The 25,060-nt window shown below is 43.3% G+C and overlaps 1 protein-coding gene across 1 annotated transcript in view; it reads right to left on the minus strand.

Annotated features, from left to right (window-relative positions):
* Positions 1-24,010, minus strand: part of SMARCD3 (SWI/SNF related, matrix associated, actin dependent regulator of chromatin, subfamily d, member 3) — a 48,096-nt gene extending 24,086 nt beyond the window's left edge. The window contains 4 exon segments of the mRNA XM_033065649.2: positions 588-710; positions 10,014-10,056; positions 13,132-13,349; positions 23,836-24,010. Coding sequence (XP_032921540.1) covers positions 588-710; positions 10,014-10,056; positions 13,132-13,349; positions 23,836-23,913 — 462 coding nt within the window. The 5' untranslated portion in view covers positions 23,914-24,010.
* Positions 24,011-25,060: the final 1,050 nt, after the last annotated feature.

Here is a 25,060-nt window from a genome sequence, read left to right on the forward strand (position 1 = left end):
AGGTCGAAATAGATAACTTCCAGTTTCCTCCTATTTCAACTCTTCCACAATTCCAATGAACAGACTCAGAAAACTTAGACCATTTCAATTAGGAAGATAGAAGTACTGGACATCATCTATTAAAAACTGCAAAAAATGTCATGCATTCTTTTCTTACACAAATAATTATTTCTGCAAGTAATTCTTCCCATTGTATGTTCTGTTATTCCACAAGTTCCACTTTTGACCAAATTTGAATTGGAAACACAATACATACCTTCAGCACACCCCTCTAATCCCTTATTTTCTCTTTTTTTATTATTTTAATAAAAAGTTCCTAAACCAGTGATTATCTATTGTTTCTTTATCCCTAGGTTATTATTCCCCTTATTAAAGACCTTCAGGAGCCAGAGCTGGTAATAGCCACAGAATTTTCCCTACCACTTTCCTATGCATGCTGATTCCCAGATGTTTGCGCTTAGGAGCTTTGTCTGACCCATTCCAAAGCACTTCTGCTAATAGCACTTTTACTGGAAAGGTATTTCCACCATCTACTGCAAGAATTATTCTCCTCCCCTGACACAATCAACAAGTTTTTCACAACATACCTTCATTGGCCTCTTCAGTGCTTCCTGAATATCCACGCGCTTCCGCATAATGGTCTGGTCTAGTTTGCGCTCAAAGGCCAAGAGATCCATGTAGGCCTGGGACTCAGGAACCAGCTCCCGGATCTGAGAAGGAAGCAAGGAATATCCAAGCACTGGAAGCACGAACAGCAGAACAGCAATACTGACACATTCCCAGTCCTTGGACAGACATGCCCAGAGGAGTCCTCCGTCCGACAGCAGCTCCCAGAGAGTGGGGCAGGTCTCAGTGGCATGGGACAAGCACAGACTGAAAAGTGGGAGCGCAGAACTGAGGCCAATGCATTCTGGAGGAGCGCACCTGAATCCACAAGGCCTGTTTTCTTCAAGTGACGCTTAGCTACCAGAAGCCAGGGAGCCACTACTCTTGGCAATCCAAAGCACAGTGAATTTGTCCTGTTCAAACTTAGAAGAGTGCTGCATCTGTCTAGACTAAAATACAGATTTCAGTGTTAGAACACCCCTAGACTAAAACGGGGGAGGAGGGAATGGTGTTCATGTGGACATTTCAAAAACAAGCGTTACCCACTGTAAGTAAAAACTGCCACATAGGATGCCAGCCTTTGTCAGTACATCTTACTGGCTGAGGTGGAATCGACCTTCACATCAAAGTTTCAACAGCACCAGCTATCTGGTGTCAACTTACAATCCTGCCAAATTTCATTGGTATTTTAGTACATTAATTAACTACATTAGTTCTATTGACAGCCCTTCCTTTTTATTTTCTCTTTTACAAGGAAGTTAGCAGAGGATTGGCTATGAAGTAGGTTGGAAGGAAGACCTAATGAACTGAGCTGAGAAATGGATAAGGATACCCTTAAATTAAATTGTTGATTCTTAGTTTGGAATAACTCATGCAGGAAAACCATTTTCAAAAGGTACTGTAAGGTACTAATTAAAACAAATCTATTAGAAAATCTTTTTTATTTCTACAGTGTTCAGTCTAGCTTTCACTTATTTAACTAAAATATTTAACTGTTATAACACTTCTCTAAGAATTAAAAATGAGTTTGTATTCCTGTTTTGCTTTAAAATCAGAATTAGTTACAGTTAAAATTACAGTATATCTGGTGTAAGACACAAACACCTATGTGAGAGACACCAGGCACGCACCTGTTCCCTGTGTCCTGCAAGGACATGAAAACTATTGCACGAGGACATGCCAACAGCTGGCTCTCCTCGTATTGCGTCTCTGACAAGGTTTCAAAGTTGCTGCCTTTTAGTATCCCCTATAGTTCAAGGCAGACCATTCCAGAACCTCACCAGGCAACGTGGGAGGAAGAACCTCCTTTTGTTCATTTAGAACCTGCTATGCATGAGTTTCATTTGTTGCTATTTCCCTGCACTGCTGGAGCAGCAGAGAGAGGGCAGGCATTCCCTAGGCACCTTTAACATATGTTTTACAGGTTTTTGTCATCCCTTTCTTAATAATTTTCTTTTCCAGCCCAAAGAAGAACAATTTCTCCCTGCTGTATTTTTAGACTGATTAAGATTATCAAATAAATGTCTCTTTCGATCTACTCTATTTGTTTTGAGACGGCAGAATACCCGCTCTACTTACAGCAAATTTGATACTTTGGAAAAGCAGAAACCAACAGAGCAAAAAACTGTTCAGCTTTAACCAAACCACTATATTTTTAACTGCTTATATGCTTTCTCAAAATGTTAGTATCAGCAGAATAATAAAAGAAACATGAGCAAGAAGAGCAAGCACTACCCTGGAAACATCAAGGAATTGACAGACAGCATGCAGAGTAAGGGCAGCGAGGCAGTGAGTGCAAATCTTGGGACACAACAGAACACCCCAATGGTTTTTTCTTGTTCTGCACAGATGAAACGATTCCTCAGTTCCTTGCCTGAGGAAATTAATCACGGTGTGCTGCAGTCAATTAAAAATTCTGGATTGAGAAAGTAGTTTCAGACCTTTAATGCCAAGTTCCATCAGACCAGTTCGTGAACTCCCCCCAGGCACATGGTGAAGCAGGGAGAGGTTTACAGAGTCCTTAAGACAGAGCCTGTACAACACAGGTGATAAAACCTTTCTGGTTGGTTCAAAGGGTACTACATCCAGCATTGAACAAAATTTCTACAAAGTTTGTAGAAACAGTAGAAACTTTCAATAAGTACTTTTTATTCCACACTTTCACATCTTTTATCATATGAAAGTGAAAGGGTTATTTCCGATTCCATTCCTATAACCAAACTGGATGTTGAATATTATAAGATGTTAAAAAGCATGAACAGCTTAAAATCAGCCGAAGACAAAACTGCATCTAATTCCTTGAACTGCAAATGGCTGCAGGTTGGGAGAGCATTTGAGAGTAGAATTGTACTTGCTGTGTTTGTATTCTTCTCTAGGGATGTGTTATGGCCACAGCAAAGATGGGATTTTGGACTAGATCAAAGGCTCACTCAAGCCAGTTTTGGCAGCTCTCACAGTCTTTTGCTTTCTCACTCTATTAATGAAATAATCTTTTGGAGGCATGATACTGCTTATGTGATAAGGATCTGTGAAGCCTGCCTAATTGCTTCTCTTCTAATAGTTTGCCCTAACTGAAATGTTCATAGCTCCATAGCAGGTCTACACTCTTCTACAAAAGTACTAACTATAAACATGAAAAGAGTATTTCAGTACTAAAATTCTTCATTCTGGCTTTTATCTAATAGATGAAACTCCAGAGAGGATCTAGCAGAAGTATTATCTAGTCAGCCAAGGTTTTGAAATAGATATAGTTATACTTTATCTTAGAATTCCATGGATAACTGAAAGAGATTACTATTCACATCAGTAAGACAGTGTCTTTTTTGAGGCTGGAGTTGTTTCTCTTTCTATTACGAAAATTCAATTGTTTCAAACTTTTAAAGATTAGTAAAAAGCAATTACTACTAAATTACACATTTTAATCCTTGATTTCCACAAGTTTTTTATTCAATTGTGACCAAAAAAATGGCCAACTTGCATATGAGGCCAGCGAGGACAGTGTGGAAGGAATGGCATGATGGGAGAGTCTCACAATTTCCTTGCAGAAGCAGCACAATGTGGAGACCCCACCACATCTGCCTCTAAACAGATGCGCAAGTTATTTGAGACAGAATCAGAAACCAAGGAACAGCTGCAACACTAAAAATCCTGGGATACAAACAACATCTTTGGATAGCTTCTATGGTTGTCACAATACGATAGCTTGGAAGGCAATGACAGCAGTCAGCTGGCTGGGGAAAGCAACGAGGATGCCTTCTGCAAGATGATCAGCAGCAGAAGGAAAGCTAAAGAAAAAACCCAGGTCCGGGTCTGGTTCCACCGCTTGTGTCCAAAGCCACAGAGAAGGCTCCACGTTGTCTTTGGCTCGGTTGCTCCTGGCTGAGTCCTGAGCCCAAGCCAGTCAGGGCAGCAGGGCTGTGCAGAGGTACCCTGACAGGCTGCAGAAACAGGATGGTACTTCAGCACGGTAAAGTTCAGCACAGGAACAGCTCTGCTCCTGGCACAGCATGACACCGTGCAGGAGGACAGGTGGGCATTGGTGGGGTAGAAAACAGTCTGGCAGGAGAGGACTTGGGGGCCCTGATGGACAGACAACAAGTGCAGAAGGAGTCTGTGGGGTAAAGCAGCCATAGCAAAGGCCAGCTGCAAAAGGGACCCTATTAGTGCAGGTGCTGCCATCAAGGCCAGGAAATAGGCTCTTCCTTGCTAGGCCACGCTGGTGAAACTGGATCTGGACTGGTGGACACAGGACCACAAAGATGTGACGCGCTGGAGCGAGGCCTGCAGAGAGGCTCAGTAGGATGGGGGCTGGAGCACAGACCTACCGAGAGAAGCTGCAAGAGCTTCTCCAGCCTGGAGAAGAAAAGAGAAAAGGAGATCGCCTGGGAGAGTGCAACAGCCATATGGACGGATAAAGCACAGACAGGGCCAGCCTCCCCTTGGAGGTGCACGAGATTAGGGTGAGAGGCAGCTGAAACTCACCGCAGTGTGGGCAATTCACTCCCTATAAGGAAGTGGTTTGCAAAAACAACCTCTGACAAAACAAACAAAACACATGATGGTATTAAAATGTTGGAACAGGCTGTTAAAAAATGCTCTGGAGTGTCCATCCTTGGCTGGAGGCATTCAGAACCTGTCTGGACAAAGTCCTGAGCAAGCTGATGTAATTTGAACCTGTTCTGTAAAACAGCTGGCCTGCACAACCTTCACAGGTCCTATTGTTGTGCACCTCTAAGGTTCCAGAAAAAACACAGTAATAAAATTTGATCTATTTCAGGCAGCAACAATTGAAGCTGCATTCTTCACTGCATAAGCAGGAAAAACAAAACAGTTTCAGTAATCTTGATTTAAAAACAAAAAACACAAAAAACCACAAATAAATAGGGATTTGGCAGTTTCTTTAGAATTAGGCTACCCTAGAATTCCCATCTTTGAGGGAGGTAACAAAATTCAAGATGTCTTACTCCCCTAAGTCTGACAAGCTTCATTTGATCCTTAGCCCTTTTTTTACTCCCTTTGGCAGATGGACATAACCCACACATTTCACAAGTATTGTTGAGAACCAGAATTTTTATATATTAAATGTCAGTGACTGAAGTCTGATTTGGCAGCTACTGGACAGTTTCCCTACTAGGAAACTTCAGCCTATAGCTTATTGACAAAAGTGTCTCTACCACTGATGCTTCTATGGTGGTCAAAGACAGCTAAGGGCTGACACTTCTTATAAATCATAACTGTGCCACCCTGCAACACCTGAGAGAGAGTGGTTTGAGGAGGATTTCTTATTGACAACCACAGGGCCAGTAACACAGTCCAGCAAATTGGCAAAAGCAATCCATGTTTTGTCCTCCTCTCTTAGGAGCTGGCTAGACATTGCTGTTGCTAGGTTCCGTCAGAGCCTTCCTTCAGGCTGAACAAGGCCAGTTGTCTCAGTCTTTCCTCATGTGCTGATCCAGTCATTTGATCAACCTAACAATCATCCACTGACTTCAGTCTAGCTTGTCAATGTTTTTCTTGAATTCAGGATCCCAAACTGGACACAGTGCTCTACCACTGAGCTAACAAGTACTGAGTAAAGGAGGGTAATCAAGTCTCTCAATCGCTTGGATGTGGTCCTGGCCCCAGAGTTCTGGACGCTGCTCGTCATTTTGCTGACAAAGCATACGTCCTGCTCACACTTGTACATTGCCTTTTGATGTTGGGACCAACACTGTGAGCACCCTATTCTGGGTTCCTCATAAATCTGTTCATTTTCCTGCATTTAAAACAGGCTGCTCCTAAAGACTTCCCAGCTTCCCTGAGCCACTTTGCCCTTCAGAGCTGCTTCTCAATTAATCACACCTACCAGTTCCCTGAATAAGCTAAACTCTACTTGTCTGAAGTCCAGGGTTTGTACTTGACTACTCTCCTTCCTCATCCCCTGCAAGATCTTGAATTTCTTTATTTCACAGCTGCTACATCCAAGTCTACCACTGATTATCACACCCCTAATCTCCTCTTTCTTACAAGTGTATGGCAGATCCAGGTGTTCCTCACCTCTGGTTGGCTCAGATGGAGAAAGAAGTGGACAACAGCAATGCAGTGACCAAACCACAGCAGGACAGCTATTATGGCATGGGATCTGTGCAGAGAATTCCACATGGTGATCAGTGAACAGCAGCAGCAAAAATGGCCTAAATATTTGTATAAAGGAAAATTAAGTAGAGAAGATTAAAAGGAGAGGACAGGTGTACAAAAATCGGCCAGCACAGCTACACAAAAAGTCCTCAGAAATCTGGGGCTGAGTGAGAAGAACAGCGGCCAATACTAAGAGATAAGCATGCCACTGAAGGAGGGGCAGTTTGCTCTTTCAAAGTTGCACTCCACTAGCAAGTTAAACCAGGAAAAGCAGAGACAGGTACAGCTATGGAGCCAGAATGGTTCTCAGCTGAGATTCTTGCATCAGAATGGGTAGGCAAGAAAGCCAAAGAAACAGAATAGTGGACCACATTCACAGCTCCCTGGGAAAAAATGTCAATACCAAGAGAAAGTAAGACTGACCAGAAATAATGAGGAAGCAAGGCCTGGAGAAAGAGGTACAATTTGAGGTGCAGTCATGTGTCCCTACAGACAGTCTGTGGTCTAAGGTCAAAATTGAGGCACAACTGCTAAACTTGGGCCACAAGGACAACATTAGCTCCAGAGATTTAGGTCCCCAGCTATGAATGAAGATGCCTGTGAACTTCTACAAAACTGAATGAGGGTTTCAGCAACAGCCAAGCATGAACAAGGGAAAGATCCAGAAGTGAGGAAAATAGGGCAGGAAAGAGTTTGCTGGACAGAACTGGAGTTAATGTTAAATACACTGTCAAAAATACTAAGCATTGTTATGTTACAGTACATCACCGTGAGCATAACCAAGTCCTTGAGTTCATTAAAACTGCACTTTAGACAAAAGATAGGCAGTTGATACAATCAACTTACATTTAAGTAAAGCATTTGATATACAGTCATAAAGGGAACCACTCCTTAAGACTGAAGAATGGGAGATGGAACAAGACCTGGCATAGGAAAAAACTGTTCTTGTACAAAAAGGAGAAGTATGCTAAGAAAACTTAGTAATGATAAATTTGTGTGTCACTGTCATTGTCATTGCAAGGCAAAGGATAGTACAGAGAATGTAAGGAAGCTCAGAACTGTATAATGGAGATGGGATGAAATATAGCATTACAATGCACAGGATCATGCCTCAGAGTCTAAATCCTGCTCTTAATATGGGAATTCATCAGTTGCACATGACAGAAAGCAGAAGCACTCGTATGAGCCAATCACAGAATGACCAGAGACTGTATCAGTGTGGAAAGGCCATTTAAAAAAAAAGCACAGCAACCCAAATTTGCAGTGCTATTTCCAATAGAGCTAAAAATGCAGGAGTGACATTCAAACACTGGTGATACTGGCTATCTGTAATACTAGGTATAGTTCTGGTTTCTTGAGAGTTAGATTTAAAAAGACTGGAAAGACATTAGTTTAACCTGGAACAGATAAAATAAATTACTAAGAGGATTTCAAGAGAAGAGCCTCTCTAACTTGGCAAACTAAAAGCACTTCCCTTGCTGAGCCTAGCAAAACAAAAAAAAACCCAAGCTGCCAGATCAAAAGTATGTCTCAAGTGAGGAACCTAGCTAGTCTTGAAGTGGCAGTTGTGTCATGGCTTCCTTGACAGAGGGAACAAGACTGGAAGTGTCAGGACATCCCATGCAGTTCCCCTAATCCAATCTTCCTATGTGCAATAGTTTGCTAGGTTGAATTTTTCATACAATTATATTCCTGCAAAATTAAATCCTTCTCAAATAGTTGACCTAGAGTCTCTCAATGATCCTACCCCATCTGCACTCCAGAAGTATGGCACAGGCTTGAACAGAGAGACTTGTTGGAAATTCAACAAGAGGTTACCTGTGCCAATTGCCTGAGTCATTACTGTAGTGAGGAATACTGAGAATGCACCTCCTTTCCCACTACTACATAAGATCATTTCCAAGAGTCAAATGTATTTAATATTGTCGCATTTCCCCTTTAAAGTTCCCAGAAAACATAAGCAAGGGTCTGCAAAAAGTCTGTGGGTAACAGATGCTGACTGGCTGGAAAGCACTCCAGAGGTAGTTCCAGAAAGCTCAAAGTTTTATCCCGTGTTTCACATGCATTCCACAGCCACCAGTGCAAATCCTCCACTGTGCACAGCACACCTTCATCCCACAGATGGTGTAAGGGATTTCTTACACACTAACTGCAGCCTAACAGAGTACCTTAACCCAGACAGTGGTCACATCATTGATACCAGCACTGCAGCTGCACTGATAAAAGCCCCGCTGCCAGAGACTTCTAGAAAATGACTTATTACTCCATCCATTAAAGCTATTGGCTGGCAGCAGCAAAGATACCGAAAAGCAAGAATATTTGGTGACAGCATGGTTCTGAAAGCATCTGAAGAGATTTTTGACATACCTGTAAAAGGCTCTATCTAGTAATTCTACCTATTAAAGAATTATCATGGACTTGGTAAACAGTCAGTCATCTTCTGCTGGCAAAAAAGTTTGATTACCTCTTACATCTTTTAATCTTATAAAGGCAAAAGGCAAAAATAAAAAACCATAAATAAAACCACTCCCACAACCAACCAACCAACCCAAAACATCAAAACACTAAAAGCATCTTGCAATGGACATGTATTGCCAGCAACAGCCTCACTATAGAGGATGTATCATTGTCTGTGAAAACAGTTTGTGTGGGACTGACTAAATTGACAGTACAAGAAACTTAGCTTCCATTATAAGAAAAGTACAGACCACCAGAAGAGCACGAATGAGGCTTCAACACAATTACCAGGGAGATTGCAAGTAGTTCAAAGGTCTGGGTTTAATAGTAGCTTAGTCGTTTCAATACAGCAAGATGAGAGATCTAATGGTTTACATATGAGAGGCTCTGCTTTCAGAAAGTGGCAGGAATAAAAAGAGAAGAAGTGATCATATAACATCAGGGGTGCCAAACTGGGCTCACCTCTTTGGATGGCTGGTAGTCCCAGAAGTGACTTTGGAGTCTGCCAGGAAGTTTGGGCTCACATTAGCAGTGGAGCTTGAAAACTTGAAAAGGATATGGAAGAAAAGCACACATCTATCCAAGGGATTCTGAGCCCAGAAAAAGCACCAGCAGTCAAAGCAACTGAGACTAGGATGTGACAAGGGTGTGTGTTTTGGGGCCTTTAGAGACCAAGTAGGCTCTTGGGAAATGTACTGAAGAGGGTAAAGGGAAGGAAAAGTATGGGAATAATAAGAGAGGAGAGCAGAGAGAAATTCCAGTGTTTAGAAAGGAAGTAGAAGATGTAAGCATTGAGGATCAAACAGGCAGACACCAAAAGCTAGATGTATCCCCAAGGATAACAGAATTAGTAACTCTCCAGACAGTACAGACCCCTTGGACTCTGTTGTTTACACACGTTCACTTCAGCCCTAAAGTAGCACAACCACAAAAATCACAACCCCGCAGCTCTACTGGGCCACAGACCTGAGTCTGAGCCCAGCCCCTCAGGTACAGTCACACTCTGGAGCAGGTTTTGGCCAGGCTCAAGAATGGATCAGAAGCATTGTGGAGACCCGAGGTGGCGGTGCCGAGTGGCAGCCCAGCACCACGGTCCCTCCAGCAAGCGGCAGTGCTGGCTCGGCTAACCCAGGCACGAGGCCGCACAGGCCGGGCTGCTCCACACTCCCAGCCCCCAGCCCAGCCCCAACCTACCTCTCCAGACTTTCACCCACTGCCTACTTACTTTTTAATTAGATTTTTAAACAAAAAGTGAAACAATTTTCTAAAATTCCTCTAATTGCACTAAGATGCTGAACTGATTGTGAAGGGAATAGGAAATGAAAGCGACTCACCCTCTGAGGGAGAATTTTGTCAGCCATCTTCCTCCTCTTGGCACTGTACATTTTTTAAAGAAAAAAACACGTTACCATGGTGACAGATCTAGGAGTAACGAGGCCACCTGCTAAATTATCCTGACATCTCCACATGCTGGTGCACAGCTGTGCATGCATCAGCAAAAGAGTCTCACCCATGCCCAGGACCTCGTACCCCTTCTCTCAGCAGCCTGGGGAGGCAGTTAGGTAAGAACAAATCAGGGCTGTCTGTTATGCATCCTGGAAAGAAGTCTGTAAGTTCTTTGATAAAGCGTCTGTGGTGCAGGGTGGCAGTGTATGCAAGTGCATGTGCACACACTGCTTCTAGGTCCAGAGGAGTGTGCAGGGGACAGTGTCATGTGTGGCGAGCACAGACACACCTGTGCGTGGGCACATCGGAGCGGGCCAGCGCCTGCAAACAGCATGGCAACTTGTTCAAACAGACAACACGCTTTTATTCAAGCATGCCCATAGATATGTGTGCATTTCACATGATGTATGAAAACACACATATATGCACACCCTTCCTTCCTCATGTACATACTTGTTTTACTGTAACTTATTTGCATGAGTGATGGACAAAGGTAAAAGACCTTACATTTCCACATTTATTCATCTTTATGAACACACATATGGGAAGATGTGTGTGTTCCTGCAATGTGTATACATACTATGTCCATACTCATGCATAGGCACATGTCTATAGCTGTGCTTTTAAAAACACACTTGTACTCATGTACATAAGCACATATGTGTATGTGTTTGAGAAATGGCACTGTCAGGAAGACTGTCTTCAGATTCTAAGAACTGTTCATGCCCACCAAACCTGTCACCCAGCTTTCTCTAATAGGGCCAAGAGGGAATTCAGGTCCTATTCTTCATCTTTTTAATTTGTGAGGCCTTTATCTTCAGCAGGAGATGAATCACTCCATCTGTGACAGACAAATGGGAGAAAGCAAACCACCTGCTGCCACTCTGCCATGTCACAAGGACACCCCTCCTTACTGTCTTCACACAGGAAGTCTGTCATCAGCCGTGTCCACATAAAAGCTGTTTCCATGCACGTTGGTGTGGCATATTCTCTTCCTATGTTTGTTTATAAGCCAGGGCTGAAATACTAGATTCTTAAGACTCTTCCCTATCCCCACATAAGCCAAGGTTGAGGAACTCTTTGTGCCTGGAGGTGCAGAGGGCGGAAAATTCAGTTACACCCAACTTAATCGGTGAACAATGTCCTTTTTAAAAAGTGTAGGAATAATGGGAATGGAATGTTACACAGTGTGAAACTCCAACACCTTCCACAGCTCACAAAATCAAATCTGCACTGAAATACTTCACAGAATCTGGAAGTAAAGGCTGAGAGGCTGAGAAAGCCCCAGCCTCCCAAAGGGATCGGGATATGCATATACCTGCAACAACCCCCCAGGTTTGCAAATAAAAAGAAAAAAAAAACAAACAAACAAACAAAAAAAAAAAAAACCAACATCTTTGATCTCAAACAGTTCTTCAATAGTTTGCTACAGAAATGAGATTTTTGTCTCCACCAAACCTGCCAAGAAAGGACAAGTGCAACTTTCTTGGCCCATGCTAGAAAACATGGAACTCATTTACCCCTAGAACTGGACCCAAAGTGCCAGAAAAGTGTGCCTGAAAAAAACAGAATGAGAAATTGACAGGGATGTGGAAATGAAAAAAGGAAAAATATTCAACACATTATCTGAAGGGAAGCATGGCAGAAGAAACAGAGAAACTCTCTGAGAACCCAGGGAGCACTGGTGTGAACTGGACTCAAGGCAGTAGATATTACAGCTGGGTCCTAAACTAGAAATACTGAAGTTAAGAAGAGGGGAGGGGAATTTTTTCTGTGAGTCAAGCCACCAACTTTTAGCAAATACTGTGCTTTAATGCTGCCTGGAAAGTAGTTAGTGACTAAAGTTTACCTCAATTATCCAGCAGAGGCAATTTTTCAGCTTATATCCACCCTAGCACCTGAAGGCCGGTCATTATTTTATGCAGTTCCCCGGAGAACTTCCTGGGACGTGCTACAGAATGTGCATTTTGGCTGATGCTGGGCAAGGCCTCCAAGATGCACATGCACTGCTTGTGCTCATGTGCTGCACTCACACACACTCCTTCCGTGTTTAACCTTTTTCAATTGTCATATGTTAATACTCTCAAGATCAGTGTCCTTTCCAGGTGCAACCCAGACACAAGCATTCCCAAATCTGGCTTGCTGATCCAAGGTATATAACCTAGACAGAACAGGGCTCCTGAAGAACTGAGCTTAGAGAGTCACGTTTTACTTACAGCTGGATTCCCACCAGAACACTGCTTGAAGCTGTATATACATCTATAATGATTTTGCAAAAGGTAGCCCACACAGATGACTGCACCCTATGAGTGTGTAGATCACACTCAACACTCAAGAATGATGAGGTCTAATACATGCAAAAAGAAATTAGTTAACTTATTTAAGGGAGAATGTATTCAGCAATGTACAAGGTGGGCATATTTCAAAAAGAAAGTGCCTTATAGAAATCCCTCTAATTTTATGAAATTATTTCCAGTGCATGTTTATTTACTTTATATGTAAAAACACTTGGGAAAACTGCAAGTTTTATGACGACTCTTCTGAGTGACCATAGTACAAGTATTCACATGACAAACCAAAGTTTTTTCCACTTGTGCCATTTACAAACTAATATGTTAGCCAGTTCGAAATCAGAGCAACTATATATATATACACACAGAGAAGAGAACAGGCAACAAATAGTACAATAATTGTACTATATTAGTAGAGAACTGTTCATTAATTTTAAAGGCTAAACAGATTTACGGCCTAACAAACCTATGAAGTAAAAGCAGAGTAACTTCAAAACTAGACATTACTAAAGGTTGATTTGTTAAAGACCATTCACAAACAACAAAAAAAAAAACAAGAGTAAAATTTACCAGTGTTTCTCCTGCTTAAAAAACTGACAATGAATAGATCTTCTATTCTGTCTCATTTGATCTTAAAGCTCTTAACTACTGCTAAACAGGTAGCATCTTTGCTTCCTCAAATTGTCCTCCTGTGTTTTCTTTCCAGAACACTCACCTCCTAGCTCGGTTCTGAGTGGCCTGTTGCTGCTGTTGCACTTGCTGCTGCACCTGCTGCTGTTGGACCTGCTGTGGTGCAGTGCGTTTTCTTGTTGTTTCCATCACAGTCTGGGGCATCCCAGGTCGCACAGAGGAGCTTCCGACGTACTGGGGGCCTGGAGGACCCATGGGAGCCCCCTGATGGGGCATTCGAGCTCCTGATGGCATCCCAGGGCGCTGGAGGAAAAGCGAAACAGAAAGAAAAGCCAGTTTGGTTCCTGTTTCTGCAGCTGTCAAGACATTTGTACATCATGCGACACTGGCCTCAACAGGTTCCCTGTTTTGACCATCCTGAGAAGCACTAAGCAAGCAACACAAAGCACACGAACTCTGTGACTGGTGTATCTTGGATGTCATGAAGAGGCACTTGGGGATAAAGCAGGTAAGGAAACAGAGGCGAAATACTAGGCTTGGGAAAACACTCAGTGGTCAGTAGCATATCCAGAGCAGGTCACAGCTGGGAACACTAACACTACCTTCAGCTCAAGGAGAACAGCCCATGGCAGTGACATGCAGCACAAACTGGTGCAGCTCCCGTGCTGCTCAGAGCTGTGAGCACGCTCCCACAGCTGCCAAGCAGGCAGCTCTGATCAGCTGGGAGACACAAACCAGCTGAGGCTAAACACCAGGAGAAACATTTCCCATTAAGAGCCTTCTACTTTCCCTACACCAGAGAGCAGTGTAAGTTCATAATGCAACAGAAATCCCCTAAGAAAAAGGTCATGTCTCTGATCAAGTCTTTAAAATAAATTAATTTTAAAAAAGAAATGGATGTGTTAGTTTCTCAGCAGCCCCTGCAGGCATTCTAAAGCCCTGGCATTTATGTTGACTTCTGCATGCTCTTGAGAGAGACTGGTTCAAATCACAAACTTAATGCTGCACAAGACACACAGTAAACCCAATTCTGAATTCTAAAAGTTTATAGTCATCGAGGAAAAACACCAATAAAATAATTACTGCCTGTAAAATGCAATTCAAAACAGAGAGATGAACAGTCTCATACTGAGAACAATCAATATGTGTATGTCCACATATATGCAAAAATACAGCCACACACACTCCTGAGGCGTCTGAACCAGGATGAGAATAAGAACAACCATACAACAAAAGGCCTTCGAAAGCCAAATCTCTCTACAAAGTCTTTTAAGGAAACCAAGAGGCAATGGCATCCATTATGGATAAACAATTGGTTAAAGGATAGAAATGAGGCAAAAGCAATTGGTTCTGAAAATAAAAGAAAGGCACATGTAAAATCTGCGGAGACTCCTCCTTTTTGGCACATTTAAAACAACCTGGGGGGGGAAAAAGAACCAAAAAAAGCCAGGGAAAAAAGCAAGGAAGTGAAAAAGTTTGTTGGTAATGCTAAGTTATTCATGCTGGCAAGGATGAAGATCAGCTTCAAGAACTGCAGAAAGACTTTATGAGACAGAATAAACACTTAAAAGGAAGATGCAAATGCAGTTCAATACATATTGAACTGACTTACAAAAGGGGAAAAAACAATCCAAGAATCACAGACAAAGCGATGGGCCCTAAGCTGGTTGCTCTCCAGCAGAACCAAATCTTGTTTAAACAGACACTTCCAGAAAAATATTCGTTTGCTGGTTACTAGAGGTCAAAAAAAGTCATAAAGAAATAAGAAATAGGAGCGGAGGGAACAGAGGATATCAGTGTGCCATGGCTATGATGTGTCCACAAGTGAAGGTCTGTCTGCAGCTCTGGCTCCTGCAGCTCAGTGAGGGCAGAGCAGAGCTGAAACAAGGACAATGAACGGCACAGAAATTCTTAACATATGAAACTGCATCCATGGAAGTAAAGGTAAATATATTGTGACTTTTCATCTGGAAAGAGGTGATCCAAGGCGATCTAAAGGGGCATTTGCCAGAGCTCCACAGAATCACGTGTGGCCTGGGCAGGACAGTCAGGTATTGACTCTTCACTGCCCCTGCTAGAATATGAATCCTGGCCATCAGCAGAGGGGTCAGGCTCACAGACCACTGGAGGGGTGAGTTTGTCACACCGTGGGTATCAGCCTGCGAAACCCTCTTCCAAAGGGCTGCTGACAACATGGGAGACATACTTGATTCAATAGTTGCAGACTATTGAGAAAGTACTTGGGAGAAATATACTACCAGATCCCCAAGTGAGATGCGTGCAGCCCTGAGGGTATGCAAGCTAGTTCAGTCGGGATGGGAAGACAATATTTAGTACACAGTCAACATATATAATTATTTTTTAAAGTTTATTTCATCTTTATCTCATAAACAGTGCTTTCTGTTACTGTGTATGCACCCCTACCCTCTGACCCAGGCAGAGTCAGCAGAAAGAAATGGCCCAGAAAATGCGTCTCTCTCAAGCCTGCATTTAAGATCTGTCATCTGTCAAGCCACACATTGTGGCCTCCTTCCAGCAAAAGGCAGACCACTGGGCCAGCTGCTGCTTGTCAGTCAGCTGGGGACATCTGACAGTCATTCAGAGGAGCCCAGATCCTGGGCACAGCCATCTCACAGAGACTGACTGGCCACATGGATAAAACTGAAGGCCACTTTGGTGCTTCTCTAAAGGACAACCTAGGGTTTGAAGAACAAGGTCAGCAAGCTAAATCTACTCTCAGTCTTGGTCTTATGTCTTTGAACTTCCTTCAGCTTCCTTTGTTAAGCACTAAAATAGAGAAACATAGAGAAATAACAAACATTAATAGAGGCAGCTCTAGCAAAAGCATATTCGGTCTCATCCTTGACCGCCTCATTCCTCTGCCTCTGTTCTCATGTTCCTACCTCCGATATCACTCAGATAAAAATATTACTCACTATGCAACTGTGCAACTGTCTTCCTGCTGCAAGCCCACCAGACTCCCAAGATACAGAAATGTTTTATCTATTTAAACTTTTATAGAAGAACATACAAGCAGTATCTCACCGTAACTAAAAGCTTATTTTGCTCTCAAACACATGTGTGAGACAGGACAGTGAGGGACAATACATCAAATTTTTCACATTAAACAAAAAAGTCTTCATACTAAAGAATATTCCAATATCATTATGGTTTTTGAAAGAAATCTTGAAGGTGCATCTATCCAGAGGTTAGTATCTGTCTCTCCCCCTCTTCCTCACATGGAATCTGTCTTAAACAAGAAGCATCCATGGGAAATACTGCAGTGGAAAACAGCACTGACACATCCTCCTTCCTGGGAAATCATCTACCTGAGACCACCATTCCTGACTCATCTCTGTTTGTACCCACAGTCCAATCTCCTTTTTACCTTCATTGATTCCACTACAAGTATTAATCTGCACAAACACCTCACTGGACAGAGGGCAAAACCACTGTGGGCCATAGGAAATGAGGAAGACTCAGCCTGTCCCCAGCTGAAGGGACCACTCTCACAGCTCTGAGAAGGTGAAGCAGAGGGCAGAGCAGAGGTGAGGCACACCAGCAGGGCAAAGACAGTACAGTGCACGAAGGCACACGAGCACTATTTCATGCATGTCCTGGTCCCCAGTTCTGCTGACGGCCTGTGTACATGTCCACAGCCCATCACTGCTCTGGCTACAGCTGTTCAAGCCTGAGCATACTGCCAGTGCAGCAGAACACCACCCCCAACACCTGCTGCCACAGCTCCTCATTGCCTTCCACTGACCAGTTTCCAAAGCCACATTTGGCTTGTCTGCTGTCTTCCTTGCCTGAACATCCTGTCACATCAGAGCTCTGCCTCAGTCCTCTTTGTCATCCTTAAGTGAACTTCTGTCTGACAGCAGTAACAAGACAACATTACAGCAGTGTTTTTCCACATTCTTTTACCTCTGAGTCTTTTATCAGGGGATGTGCATCACAGCCAAAACACAGAAGCAGAAAAAAGGAATCCTGTCTGGACATACCAGTAAGAGGAAAATAACCTGGAGAACTGACAGGTGAAAGTAAAAGAAAGTGTCAAGAAAAGTAAAGCAAAAACACCCACAAGAGGACTCAGAAAGAGACTGAACAGAGAGCCAGGAGTTGCTGCATTGCAGCTGAGTGCTGAGCTGCACTTACAGCAATCTCCTGTCCTGACAGACTCCATCCACCTCAGCACCACACAGGAGGCTCTTATGGCTGGTTTGTGAAGAACAGCCACCAGCTTCCTGTTAACAGGGACACTGACAGATTCTGAGAATAACCACCACCACCAAGTACACAAACAGCGTATTTCTTAACTAAAAAGGAGCCTCCAAGAAAGATGGAGAGAGACTGTTTACAAGGGCCTGGAGTGACAGAACAAGAGAGAAGGGTTTCACATTGACAGACAGTAGATCTAGATTAGAAGAAAATTCTTTACTTATGAGGGTCATGAGGCCCAGGTTGTGGCTGCCTCATCCCTGGAAGTGTTCAAAGCCAGGTTGGATGGAGCTTGGAGCAATCTGGTCTAGTGGAAGGTGTCCCTGCCCACAGCAGAGGGGTGGGACAAAATGATCTTTAAGGTCCCTTACAATCAAAACGTATTCCATTCTAAACCGTTCCAATTCTATGATTTCTATAGGGCATAAACGTGATACCTCATGCTGTCTGGAAGTAAGAATGAGTAACTAGAAGTACCTGGAACCTTTAAGACATTTACACTATATTGATACTGTGTGATGGCAACAAGTTTCTGACTGCACAAACGGTTTCCCAAATGGATGTGTTGTTTCAAAATGGACTCTTAGAAGTATAACACATAAAACAAGGTACAAGGTTTCTCTGCTCCTTACAATTATAGATGTTACTTCCTGAGTTCGCTTTTTTAATGTCTATGAATCATTTAAAGGCTTAGTAAGCTGCAACATCAGTATCACAATTCTTGCTTCCTGCCATATTCACTTTCTGCCATCTCCCAAAAGTTCTCAGTCTGTAAGTCCAAGTGTTCCAGGTGTCACACATTTTAATAATGTTCACAACAATCCAGAAGTCTTTAACTTAGAATACATCCCACTTGCAGAACTGTGAATTGGAACATGAAATGAAGTTCAGTTCTATTTCGTGTGTGTCTGCTCACAGCTCAGAATAATCTGCCACCAAGCTCAAGTGGAGCTCTTGGATGCCACCCAAAAAAAAACCAACCCAAAAAAAGTCTTTTGAATTGAAACAAATAAATCTTACAGACCAGCTTTGAGTTCCACCAGCTTTAACAGATCTGATCATACCACTGCTGTGATCAAATGTATGGAAGGGATTTTTTGTGAAGAACTATCAGAATGTGCCTCTTGAAAAGGATGGCTTTGGGAGGGAGAGGAACAAGAGAGCTCACCAGCACCATGACTAGGCTGGACAGAGAAGAAGCTAGTCAAGAGCTCGTTGTCTCTTCCCTTACAATAATCAAACAACAGTTGGCAGATCAGGTAATTCCTTACACAAGATAAGCTGAAAAAATTCCTGACACAAAACACTGACTGCTAGAAGTCTAGAAGAGTTCAGGAAGACACCAATAGACTAACCTCCATAAATAAAATCCACACAGAGGCACTACACAGAGGGCAGCTTTGGGCCAGAAAGCTCCAAAGCTCCAAATCAGAGTATTCTTATGAACAATCACTAAGTCTTTGCCTTGATCCTGTACTTCCATGCTGCCTTTCACTGCCCCCATTCTACGCAGGATACTGAACTAAACAATCCTGACTATTTTCATATTCCTACAGTTGGGTTTTTTTTGTTTTTTTAGAAAGAGAAGAGCAATTCAAACATCTCACAGATCCATTTTATCCACATACCTACATGCATCAGCAAATCCAAGTTTTCTCAACCAACAACTCAAATTTGTTTAACAAGCCCATATGGCACAAAAATCACATTGATCACAATTAAAGCCTTGACTAGCATTAATATGATTTTATTTTCTTCATTATTTATGAACCTTTCTCTATCTGACAGCCTGAAACCATTCCACGGCTAGAAAAGGACAAACCTTCAGTCTCTACCAGCAGCTTGCTCAAACAGTTGAACATTGTATAAGGTTTTCACCATAGCTGTCCCTTGCAACTACCTTCCCAATCAAATTCCTTGCTGTAAGGTCCCTTGATTCCTTCAGGCTGCCCTAGTCGCCCCAAATACCTCCTTGTTTACCACAACAGGGAACGTGCACACAGCAAACCAGTGCCTCCATGCCAGACCCTGTTCCCTGAGGATGCCCTTGCACGGAGAACCACGCAGGGAGCTCTGTGGTAGAAAGTGGAACAAACTGTCCAAAACAAACAGTTCATGAGGCTCTTTTCTAGCCATTCTACTGTCAGCTGGCTTATGCTCTGACAAGACAGTATTTATACCCACGACAAAGGAAAAATTATCAGGATATTTTTCATTAGCAAAGCTCTACTGTTTTCAAACTTGGCCATGCTCTCTTTACCTCACTATTACCAGCAGTGATCCTTACAACCCTGTGACTGGCTGGGAAAAGCAGTCACTTTTATTCAATTAAAACTAAAACAGACCACCATTCAATTTTGGGAAAATATCTTTAGTTGTTCTTCTAATAAAACCTCCATCATTTTTATAATATACTGAAATATGAGTCCTTGAGGTCATGCAGTTCTTCTTCATCTCAAGGAAGTGTCACCAGCATCTCTATCATCTCTGATAGATGTTACTTCTTTAACCAGTACCTAAGAGCCTCCAATGACAGAGAATTTACAACTTACATAATCAGTCACTATACTTAAATATTATAAATAAAACCAAAAATACCACTATTCCCTTACTGATGAAGCCTTCAGAGGTCTCTCACTAAGCAATGCCCTCCGAGCTGGCTTGTTACTCATACAGATTACCAAAACCAGAAAAACATTCTCAAAGTATATGCCATGGATTTACAATTCCAATGCCATGGATTAACTCTTCTGCATTATTCCCTGCCCCACTTCCCAATCAGGCTAACAGTTTACATGATTCCATATTAGTTAAACACTAGGCAGCTCACAAGACATCCAAGTATTTCTCCTGAATGGTGACATTTCATTTAAACCCACAATATATCAGAGGATGCAAAACTCATTTATTAAATTCACTGCTTACCCCTTTTTTCAAATCACTGATAAACCCTGTTACAGATCCTCCATACTCATCAGACCTGTTGTTTAGTCTATTCTAACACTGACAAGTTATTTATTGTATATATTAAATATTTGTTACCCTGCTGGCATACTCTGATACTCTTCTTTCACTGTTGTAAATGCCATTTCATATAAGACAGTTTATGTATTTACCATAAAATCCTATGACCAAATTTGAGAGGTAGATAGCCAACAAAAAGAGTACAGAGGATAAGCAAAGGGGTCACATCAGTGATACACAGGTTTGTATGAATTAGCAATCTTGGAGTGTAACTAATATTAAACTGTAGAGATTAGCAGGAACTATGAAATAACACGTTTTAGCAGAAAATAAATACAGATAAGGACTTACATTGCCACAGAGAGCTTCCTAAGCATAGCAAAGAGGACAAAGAGTAAGATCACTATGGGAAAAAGAAGGTGATTTGAACTGACAGCAAGTACATTGTAAATACAGCTATGACTCCAGAAAGGCACATAGACCTTTACAGGGGTATCTGGTGGATAAAAGGCAAGAAGATTGGCTTTGGAAGGAAGATAAAGTAGGAACGGGAAAAGGACACAGGAGCAGATTAAAAAGGTCAGAACTACAGGAGAAGAAAATGAACCTCTCAGCAGGTTCTTGTGTGCAGATGACACAGCCAAGGTTGCCAGCACAAGGCACCAAGTGAAGGTTCCTGTAGTTGAGTCACAAGAGGACAGATGTCTGGACAAGAACTTTGACAAGACCAGCACCACAGACCTTCTCAAGACTAAACAGGCAGATTCCTGTTTGAGTAAGGAAAAAAAAAAGAGAGAAAGAAACAAAGAAAAAAGCAGGAGAGGGAGACACAGGCAGGATCCATTTAAGGGTCCCAGCCAGCAATGAGGCCTATGGTAGGGACCAGAGGATAGAGGAAACTGAGGAAAGGAATGACCAGCAGCAAGACTAGTAACTTGTTCAACAAAATATAAGGCAACAGCTGGACACCTAGAGAAATGTCATAAAGACTGCCTGAAATGTACTACTGGACAGCAGAAAATGCATTGATAAAAAGATAATAAACATAAATGTGGTGATTAAAGCCATATTGGTCCATGCAAATACTACAAAAAGAGAGGAACAACAAAAACAACAAAAAAGAGCAAGTACAGGATGAAGCCTTTGGGGGGAAAAAAATTCTTCCCACAAAAATGATGTACAAGACACTGATGAAACTGAACAGGAGTAAAAGCACAGTAAAAACAAATACCTGAAAGAAATTTAACCTTCTAAAAGCCTGACTGCTAACCAGAGGTGTAACAAACTATCAAGGTCTTGAGTAGGAGAGAATGAAGGGTCTCTTTTGAGAGTTTTAACTTTTGAGAGATTTCACCTTTCAGGAGGATCCTTTCTGCCTGGGAAAAATGAGGAAGAAGACATCATCTAAGTTGGCAATATGGAAAAGCACAAAAGCACGATCAGGTGCACAAGAGCAAAGGGCAAAGTGACCTTAGCAAAGGAACATATGTTTCCAGAAAGATCAAGTGAATCCAAGAGCTAACTGCCCTTAGGAAATACTGCAGAATTATCCTGTTCATTTAAGTGTCAACAAAGCAAAAAAGATTTCTCACAACATTCTATCTTTGTTTGCTTCTCCCCCCTTTTTTTTGGGAATTAGTCATTTGAAGAAGAGATTGCTCCCTGAAATTAGAGTAGAATCTGACTCCAAGAAATTCCACTAAAGTTCGCTATGCAACTTGATTTTTCAAGGAATTAATTCAGGGGCTGACATACCTTGGGTAGTAATAAAACAGAGGAGTCAGCACTAGGTGAACTCAAGGTAATGGCTGGCATGGTACATTCTCTTATTTGGCAGGATACAAGGCATGGAGAGATAAATGAAGTTATAACTTCTTTTCATCTTTTTTAAGTAATGGAAGAGTGATTACCCCAACCCATGTTTTGATCAAAATGAACCTGAGATGGTCAAAAAACTAAAGGAAAGAACAAACCAGGTACCAAAGCAGAACTAAAGGAGATGATAATGAAGGAAAGGAGAGGGTCATGCAAGAGGCATTCAGGCATCAGAACAACAGCCAAGAAGCTCCAGCCTCAGCAACAAGAAGCAGGAAGTTACATACAGATATTCCACGCTAATACATATATTCAAGTAAGATGCCACTAGCAACAAAACTCCCAGGGCAGAAAAGGCAGACTTTCCTGGCATCCAAAAAGGAATGGAAATTAGTTCTGCTATATGCATTCCAGTATAAATTTAAAATTTCCCAGGCGTAAGAGCCCTGCATGCTGCTTTCACACGAAGGCCAGCTAGATGTGGAATAAGCAAATTCACATAACTATTTTTGCTGCTCTTCTTGATACGAAAGGAAGAGCACTGGTGTGCAAATGCCAAGGGAAACTTAGAAAAGGCAAAATAATTCCATCTGCCACCCTCCCAACCTGGTTCTGGTTGTGCTCAGATACAGCCATCACAACCTAGACCACCCTGACAAACCCACATGTCCACAACACAACCACTGCTGCCACCTGCATACCCACCCTCTGTCAGCCCCAAACAGCTGCCAATCTTGCGCAGCCTGCTTCTGTACACTGGCAGCACATCACCTCTTCGCAGCTCTCACCAACACAGAATGCCACCTCCGGCCAGTCCCACCATATCTTAGATCTAAAGGACACAAGCAAGATCCTACACATCCGGAGTAAGCCTGAATCATGGAGACTACTCAGAAGTCTCCCATGAGCCCCACAGGTTTCTATGATCTGTCTACAAGAGCCCCCATCAGATGTCTTCAAAAAGGTGTCACAGGAGGTTTCAGAATCCTTTAAGAAAGAAGCACTCAGGACTATTAGTATCCAAACAATACCACATTCCTTGGGGCTCTTTAACAGCCTTATTTCAGTTAAATGTGTGTATCAATGCTAGAAATCCAAATGTTATAAATGGTGACTGTTCTCAGACGCTAGAGTCATTTAAAGAACGTTTCCAATGGCAGCAAAACAGGGTGAGCATTTCCCCTTAAATGGAGATCGAAGACCTGATTCTTAAACAAAAGCTGGAACATTTTTAGAGACCTGAAGGATTGGTTTAATTAAGCATGGCACCCTGAAATTCTCTAGTGGGTGAGTTTCCATAGACTGCTACAGATCTGCAGAGCTAATCTCTTCAAGCCCCTGAAAGTCACCTGTTAAGTAGCCAGAGGATACATAACGAGCCAAGACTGGAGACAAGAACCAGAGGCAGCACCCCAAGGCTTCACCAGGCTCTCGTCAGAATTGTTTCTCAAAACACAAGTTTGATTACAGAACAAAGTGTCCTACAAGCCCATTTGGGTTAGATCCAGTGCAGATTCTGCCCCATGATCAGGCTGAAAAGCATGCTATTCACCATTCATGGAGAATCACAGCAAAAAGCACAGCACACATCCCCCCAGACGCAAGCCTGTATAATCCCTGAATCAGTGCATAGGCTGGGAGCTCCACAGACCCCGGTGTTCTCCTGGTCAGGCAGCTACCAGTGCCCCAGGCGCACACTGCAGGAGCCCATCCAGCCCAGCACAGAACCTCCAGTTTCCACTCATCCCTCTATTCAGAGCCAGCCAGCTCACTAACTTTCCCGACTCACCACCCCATGGACCAGAAACTCAAAAAGTTTGCTTTTCGTAGCTTTGCGAGCCCCTCCTGTAACTTCATCTGTAGCCATCAGGGTCTGCTCAGCCTCTCTCACTCTCTCTCTTCCTCTTTCTTTCCCTTTTCTGCCTTTTTCTCCAACTCTCCCCTCTGAGTCCTGCTGGGCTCTCACACTTCTAATAGCGCGGAGTGGGGAGGGGGCCCCTTCAGGGCCTTCCTGACGGCCCACTCGCACTCAGCCTCAGCTGCTGCATTCCTCCACTGATAAGCCAGAAATAGTTTGTGCTGCCGGGCTCTGTCTGTTTACTCTGCGGGGACAGAAAATCCAGCTTTTTAAACCTCTCTGTCCAAACAGCAGAGATAAGCAGGAGGCAAATTGAAAAACACATCTCAGTTTTCCGTGGTAGTGCTGCAGCCTCTCCTCCTCTACATCAGGGATGGGAAATTCTGGGGCACGGGGAAGGGGGAGGGGGCAACTTCAGCAGTGACACAGTGCTCAGAACCTCGCAGAGATGTTTTCCCATTAGAAAATGCAGCAGGCGAGCAGTGGTTTTCCCCTGCTCCCACTGCTCCTCCCGCACTGCATTTCCAGGCCCTTTCCCCAGGGAACTGGCAGGCAGCACACAGAAACATTTGCTGGCAGCATTTCCAGCATAAGAGACGAGAGCTAACCCCTCTGGACAAGAGAGAAGCAGCGGGAGGCCGGAGCTGGGAACAGGGAGGGACAACATGTGGAAGCGAAGGGAACGAACGCGTGTGAGATCAGCGGAGGAAGGGGGTGGGGGGCAGCATGGCGGCACAGCTCCCACGGCTTGTTTCCAACCCTCCAGTCCCACCGCCTCTCCCCAGTGATCACTCTCGGGATGCTCCGCTACCACTGTGATGGATCCTCTAGAGACCCAGGTGACTGACAGACGCAGAGAAACTATTAACACCACAGCTGCTGTAAGACATCAGCAGCTCACTGCTTGTCACACAAAGCCCTGCATGACAGTGTGTGATATCCCAGGACACTGCTGGGAACATGAAGCCCACAGGGGAAGGGAGCAGAGAGCAGCAGCTCACCGCCTGGGCAGCCCTGGGGCCAGCGTGGCGCTGGCAGCACGGCGGCCATTCCACGAGCAGAGCGCGGCTCCTCCATGATGGCCGAGCCCGCCGTGAGGGCCTGGGGCGCTGCTCCGCTGCCCGGCCGCTCCACGCGCCCGCGGCTCACAGGGGCT

This window comes from Catharus ustulatus, chromosome 1 (assembly GCF_009819885.2).
Source record: "Catharus ustulatus isolate bCatUst1 chromosome 1, bCatUst1.pri.v2, whole genome shotgun sequence".
NCBI classification, from domain to species: domain Eukaryota; kingdom Metazoa; phylum Chordata; class Aves; order Passeriformes; family Turdidae; genus Catharus; species Catharus ustulatus.